The sequence below is a fragment of the Montipora capricornis genome, chromosome 10 (genome assembly GCF_036669925.1).
Source record: "Montipora capricornis isolate CH-2021 chromosome 10, ASM3666992v2, whole genome shotgun sequence".
NCBI lineage: Eukaryota > Metazoa > Cnidaria > Anthozoa > Scleractinia > Acroporidae > Montipora > Montipora capricornis.
The window spans coordinates 62,296,373-62,303,872 of NC_090892.1; the positions used below are offsets into that span (position 1 = coordinate 62,296,373).

The 7,500-nt window shown below is 40.1% G+C and overlaps 1 protein-coding gene across 4 annotated transcripts in view; it reads right to left on the reverse strand.

Annotated features, from left to right (window-relative positions):
* LOC138018429 (multidrug and toxin extrusion protein 2-like) overlaps positions 1–7,500 on the reverse strand; it is a 54,847-nt gene that overhangs the window by 21,888 nt on the left and 25,459 nt on the right. Inside the window, exons 1-3 of one of the 4 annotated variants that reach the window (XM_068865050.1) lie at positions 4,366–4,498; positions 4,154–4,259; positions 917–1,434 (exon numbers count right to left, since the gene is read on the reverse strand). The exons of the other annotated variants lie outside the window; for them this stretch is intronic. Of the exons in view, the coding sequence (XP_068721151.1) occupies positions 917–1,410 (494 nt within the window). The 5' untranslated portion in view covers positions 1,411–1,434; positions 4,154–4,259; positions 4,366–4,498. Of the gene's footprint in view, positions 1–916; positions 1,435–4,153; positions 4,260–4,365; positions 4,499–7,500 lie in introns of those variants that run through there. 4 annotated transcript variants of the gene reach the window in all.

Consider the following 7,500-nt stretch of genomic DNA (forward strand, 5'->3'; position numbering starts at 1 on the left):
CAAAGCAGGGCTCTTGTTAAGAGCCGGTAACCAGTTATTTTTTCCGGCTGTTCAAGTAAATTTCACCAGCTGTTTCACTGAAATATTTACCGAAATTATCCAACGAATGTTCGTCTGTTCAAAGGTGAAATCACATTGCGTTTATGGGAAAATATTGCTTTCCCTTTCCAGCCAACCTGTGAAGATATCTGCCACATGTTATCGCTTCGAAAATATACCATTTGTTAAAGAAATCCAGCTTGTTTTTGCCAACTCACCCCTCGAAATGATGTCCGCCATGTTTCCTTTCCATTCCTCCCACGGCCAGGGAAAACCGCTTACCATAACAATGATACAATTATGCTGTCCATAAGAAATGGCAAAATTTGCAGCATAACCTTGAAGAATTAGCAAAATCAATGAGAAGCTTTTACGTAGCAAGTTTCAAAAAAGCTTGGCTTGTTTTCCAGTCTAAGGAATCGCTTACATAAGTTTTGATTTCAGAACACTGCAGCGCCCTAGGCTAGCTGGCTAAAGCCACTCTCCAATGCAAGATGAGCAAACTATTCTTCTCCGTGTTATCATCAATGCAGAGAAAGTGAGCGTAGTCAACGGTAAAAGCTATTTTGATCAACCTGTGTTCTCAAAAGAATTGACTATGACCAATGAGAAACCATCACCTACTTTCTTGCTGAGGGCATGACGTCACAGAACAAAATTTGGGCCAGCTTTTCAGACGTTCCCTTCTCCCGTTTTTCTTTCAGGGGGGAGGGTATGGTTAGATTGAGGCTATCATTCTTTTAGTTTGAGCTAACTTGTAAAAATTGCCTTCTCAATACAATACTTTTATACAAGTTAGAGTGACCAGTGAGAAAGTTACCAGTTTTGTTTATTATTTTACTTTTAATTAATACAATTACTATAATAGTGTACTTACCTTGCTACATTTTCCTTCTGATGTACCATCAGTAAAACGAGTTCTGTGTTTACCCACAATGCCCAAGTCAAGATACAAGATATTCCTAAAATCCACACCCCTCTCTGGAGCACCACACCCACTAAGCGATAATTTCCTGCTCCAAAGGCTTGAGAGCACAACGTTTCCACAGCAGAAGCCAAACCTATGAACATTGAAGTTCCAGTGACATTGATAAACGAAATTGCTAGAGTGCCAGCTGCTAATTCTACTTCACCAAGACGTCCAGAGAAAAACAAGGTTATCATGAAGATGAGGTGGAAAAGGAAATGGGAGAGCACTGTGGGCCAAGCCAAGGTAAACAACTCTTTGATTTCTCTCCAGTTACTCCCAGACAACAGTCCGCAACAACAACAAGTGTTTTCCCTTTGCTGGCTTGATGCCAATGGTATCTCATTGATCTGGAGATCGGAAAAATCCTGTGATACCTTTGAGCTATCTGCATCATCTTTCATGTTGCTTTTTCATGGGAAATCAGCCTGACAATACACGAAAATTTTTCTATTTTAGTCAATATTAGCTTAGTCCATAAGAACAATTTTCATGTGGTAATCTTTAAATTGCTCATGAGAATGAAAAAATCTGAAAATCCCCTTGCTACCCCAGAAAGAATCAAAGAATCTTGCATATTTTAGTATGGCTAATGCCATGTGATTTGACTCATTAATCAGGAACTCTTTGGTAATGAGGTAGCAATAATTATTCATTCTTTCCATCCTCAGCTTGTTTTCTTGTGTATTTTCAATAACATTAATTTTATTGCAAGCAAACATTCAAGTTTTTGTGGGTTTCTGTACAGTAAGTACAAGAACTCACACTGTCATTAAGTGTGAGTAAGTGCCTCCAATGGCAATAGGCCTGCACAGCATCCATTAAATTTTATAACCAATACAGTGCACGTACCTTGAAATAAAAAATACAATTACAATGCGGTCAAGATCATAGACTTTTTTGATCAGGGCGTGACTTGGTTCTCTTTTCTTTTATGGGTAGTAGGTGAAATGTGATATGACTTTCTAACGACTATCACAACCAATGTTACGCAAGAAAAATTTATGGCTAAATATTTTTTCCCAAAAATTTGTTTTTGTTGTCAATAAACAGGTGAGGACCTCCAGTGTGTAGTTAAGAACATGAATGGCGTCAATTTCATGACAGTTGTTAACACCATCAATGAGCGTTCAAGATAACCAAAACAACTTTGAACATGTATTAAAAGGAGCTGTTCCAAAAAAATTATCAGTAACTACAGTTGCTACAACGTTAATAGCCCTTTTCACAGTTTCAGATGCCTTATTGGTTGGGGGGCAAACACAGCTTTAAATTACAGTGAATGTAAGGAGATTTTGCCAACTTTGAACCATTATAAATCCTTTAAAGGTCTGACGATTGTCGATAGTGAGAAATTACCTCTCAAAAAGCACTTCTATTGAGATTAATTTCGTGAACTACGACGATTAGAATCAAGCTATAACGACCGAAAACGAAATTTGTAAATTGCATATGTACATTTGTAAACAAAGTTATGCAAATTGCCATGAAATTTGAAGCGAAGTCAGAGGATTATGCACTTATCTGCGGCTTTCCCGGGGGTCGACCCCGGCAAAACCCCCGGGGAATTGAAATTTCATACAACCAAAACTTTGTGAAAACCCGTGGGTAGCGGGCAAGACAAGGGTTACAAAGTCCCCACCCCTGGGCATTTGTAAAACATGATTTTTGAAACACTGTTTATGGATAAACAACAAAATACATTTGAAGGTTTTGAATTTCCTTTATTTTGTAGAACAGTTAAAACATATATATTCTCTCATCTTGTTGGCTTTCCTTTGTGATAAAATTATATTAACACATGGCCCATGATGCATGATTTGCTTTTCGAGTAAACAATTCCACACAAAGTTCAAAGTATACTTAAGCGAAAGAGAAAGTATTTAAACATAAAATTCTGCCATCATGACTTCTGATTCGCTCTCAGATTCGACTCTGATGACTTGCTATATAAAATTCTACTTGTAAATTATCAGTCTACTCTCACCTTTTAAAACAAAATCTTCAAAATTGTTGGCAACCACGGATTTTCTTTTGTCTCTGTTGGCACCCCAGGCTTTGTAGATTGGCATTGTGAAAAATTTATTACCATGAGAAAAGCCAGAAATAAAGCAAAACACGATATTCTTCATACAGCACGTGTTTTGGGCCCATAATAATCAACTTTACACCGGAAGCCCAAACGCAACAAACCTCGTGGGATAGTCCCGTGGGTATCCGCATAAAGACTAAATTCCTTCCAATCCCCCACCCCGAGGGATGAAGAAAGAACCAAAATACACCAATCCCTTACTAATCCCCTATGTGCCCCAGGGGTGTCCCCGGGGTCGATAAGTGCATTATATCCAGTTTTCAGGCGTTGTGCCCGGTGCAATGATCTGATTTTCCGTCAAGTGAATGATGTTAATAAAATAACCAACGTTATTTAAATCTGCCTTTTTGCAGCGGAGTTATAGAGGTTTGAATTTGGCCAAAATCCCATACATTCACTGTAATTTAACCCGCGTTTGCCCGCCAACCAAGATGGCGGCAGAAACCGCGAAAAGGTCTATTACCCAGATTAAGACATGCTGAGTAGTATTATTATCTTGCCCCAAGGGGTGAAACTGTTCTTCACCAAAGATTTTCAGTTTCTTATGAACTTTCTAGTTTAGACTCAATTTCCAGGTTAGAGTTTTTCTAGACCTACGTATTTGGTTAAATGTTAATATGTTAAGAGTTTACAAGAACCCAACCTAGGAACTACATGTAATCATCCACGAATACTTCGGCTAAAATTATCAACCAGCGAAAACAATAATGGGGCCGTTTATACGAGAGAAATTAGGGCCGTTTATACGAGAGAAAATATGCCGCGGCTTACATAAGCCGCGAACACCCCATATAAATGGTACAAAATCTACTTTCACAGCTTTCAAGCCACGGCTTATCCTGGCGGGGGAGTTTATACGCGTACAAATAGTTCCTTTCGCAGCTTACGTAAGCCGCGGCTTATTTTCTCTCGTATAAACGGCCCTTCCAGTGGATAGTGATTTATCCAGGGGATAGCGCTATCCACCCTTTGATCGAGAAGTGGGGCCAGCAATCTACAAAAGACTAATTACGCTTTAAACCAATCCTTTTCATTAAGTATATACAACAACATACCAATAATTATTGATCTCCTCTTCAAGAATATCCTCCTTTTGATGCTTTTTCAGATTTGCTCTGGAATACGGTAATTTTTTGCACCTTCAGCAAATGAATGGGTCACCTGTAGAATTGCAATTTTATGGACTTTTGCATCATGAATACAACCTGCAAACTTTCAAAATTCATTCCAGTGGGGTCAGCTTACTGCTGAATACCGCACCACTTACTTGCGATGGCCTTTATAACAAAGCAGAGCGCTGCTTTTCCACGGTCCACATAAAAATAGATGCAATAAATTTCAAAATTTCAGCAACTTTCGAAGGCGTGGACGCTAAGCAATACAATTGGAATGGAATATATGAATCCCTTACACAACACACCACATCAACTTCGGTTGGATCGACGTGAAAAAATGATAACGCCTCGAGAAATCACCCTAGCCCTAATCTTTAGCCCTAACCTTGGTAAAATTGGCACAAACGGCGAATAATTTTGTGAAAAAACCGTTTTTCGCTCGATCCGAGGTGGGCGATCCGAGTTGAGCCAACACTAATGCACTAGTCAGTGGAAAGCCCCGCACCCCCATACCCGTAGCCTGCGTAGCAAGCGTTTCCGTGCTGTTTCGGAGCAAAGGCCGCGCGAAAAATGGCGCGAGTGGGAGGGGATGGGGAAGGTTTCGAGAAAATCGCTTGGGCAGTCCACGCATCGCGCGAGTAACATCCTCGGAAGAACTGGGCACCATGTAAGAGGGATTACCTTGGGTGTAAGGCCTATAGAGTGTTTTCACATAACGTCACGGCGGCCATGTTGGTGTTCCAGAACAAAGGAATGGCGGCCATGAAGGTGTATCAAGCTAATCCTCTGGGATTTGTACTCTATTTGTATGCAAATACTTTCTTTGTTTCAGTAATCCAATATGGCTGCTGGTCACGTGATTGAACTTGTTCCATATAGGGTATCTACTCTCTTACCTTGGGGTAATTTATTGGTTATTTGCAACATGTAGCTGGATTATGAGGCCATAAAATTTTGGTAATAAGCCATTCCCTTAGTGAAATTTGTATAGCTGTTTGAGAATTGTTGTGATAGTGAACCGTTGTAGTCGGTTGAGTGTACTTTAGATTGGGTATGCTTATGCATAGAGGGGAAATAACTAGAATATTGTCAGATTAAGCTGCTCGTCAAATGTATGTTTGGACTTATGTCGTTGTTATCTTAATGGTTTTGACACCAAGGAAACTGGTATTTTTATTCCCATTTTCAGGGCTGTTCTAAACCCAGTGATTAATATTACTGTTTTTGGAGAGATTGTAAAGTTTGGAACGCCAAATCTGTAACTCAAGGTAGATTTATTTGGGGTTTATGAGAAATGGACTGCATTGTTGATTTTCATGTTTGTCAAAGTTTAATTTGAGGTAAAAATTCTTAAAGTATATTAATTTTGGTCAACATTGTGCTTTATAGTTTTGGAAGTACTCTATCGTCCCGGGTGCGGGGGAAAAAAGTTTGGTTTTGACGTACGAAATTGCCCCGCATAGCGGGGAATTTTCTTCATTTAGAAGGTAGGCCTGGTCTAATGCCCCGCTATTCCCCGGGTATGGGGGTGCGGGGCTTTCCACTGACTAGTGCATAACAACACTGCAAATGAAGTAACAACACCATTTGTTGTCCTCAGTACGTGAAAGGCGTAACAGAAGGAGTGTCGAGATGGCTACGCAACAACGGGGTAAAGTTGGTTTTAAACCACTCAGCACTTTAGGCACAATCTTTTTAAGACCAAAAGACAAACCAACCCTGTTTCAGTCTCGATGTAAAGTCTACAAAGTAAACTGCCTTGATTGCGATTTCGCATATTATGGCAACAAGGCTTAGTGAACATAGAATAGCTGTCCGTGTTTGCGACAGCAATTCTAAAACTGCTCAACACGCAAACCAATTTGGCCATAATATGGACTTTGACCATGCCACTATAGTTGACAAGGCAGCTGACTATCACAGGAGACTTTCCCTGGAGGCTTGGCATTCAAAGAGAGACCAGAATGCGGGGAATGAACGTATAGAAATCCCTGACATTTATGTTTCACTTACATAATGTTCCTCGCCTGGCGCAGAGATCACACGCACTGATCGAAGCTCTCGCTTTTTTGTCAAATTCAGACCGAGGATGACCGAAGGATTTTGGTCGAAACGTCTTTATCAAGATTGTAGTGAACGTCGTTGACGTTCAAATAAGTCAGTATCCAACATTTCTTACAGTAATTATGCAAATTCCCGACTGCAATTTCAGCATATTTTGTTTTTAGTTGTAAAAAACTTTTTCAGAAACTCAAGTCTAACTTTGCTCTTTCTCTTTATTGAAAATGAATACGAGAATTCATAACTGGAAAAGTTTGATCATAAAAAAGGGAAAATCTTCTGAGGCCTTGCAGTCAAGTAAACGTCTAAACCAAGTGGTGTTATTTCAAAAAGTGGCACCTCCCTTGGGAAAGCGCCGCCCATTCAAAGTATCAAATGGAACAAAAAGAACTGTGAAAGAAACAAGGCTTTACGAAAAGGCCACTTCGCGTGCTTTAAACAACTTTAACTGAAGCTTAAGTTACACTTTGCTTTTTCCGCTTATTAAAAAATTAACACGACAATTCAATGAGTTCCTAGTGCGTGACTTACGCTTCTGTTCGAAAAGGAGTTAAATTGGCATTTACTTCACCAAATGCTGACGAGAATGCTTTACATATAAAGACCTTTACTGCAAAATAACTGATGTGGTCTTTTTTGCAAAGGTTATGCGCTTTATGGTTTCCCCAATCCAAGATCTAACTCTACCTCGAAAAACAGTTCCATAAGCTGTAATGGGGGCTCCAAATCCGCGAAGGAGGACTAAATCCGAGATTTGTATAGCCTGCGAGCAGGCTAAGATTTGTACCGGGGGTCCAAATTCACTAGGACACTGGTCTGACTTTTAAACATTGTAAAATGATATTAGACCTTGTATGGGAATGCAACAATCGTACGTTTGCGCATCTTCCAAAGCAGCTTGGGCTACCGTGTGATTCTACCCTAACTCTAAAGCATAAATGGAGAAGAAGTTTTTGAACGAACGTCCCTAAACGTTTATACTTCAATGGTCCGTGTTCATTATTTAGAGCTTTGAATGGCCCAAATATCGCTCCTTAATGCGCCGATCAAATCGAAACTTCAACACCCCCCACCCGGGCAAACCCCGGGTATTTGACCAACTTCTGTGCCCAGGGAGTGGGGAATTTGACCTGTACCCGCGTGGGGTGTACAAAAATGAGCCGGAAGTGTTAGGTTTCAAATGATTTTTTTTCGGGTGCCGAAGACGCTAACCGCTAACTCGTGTT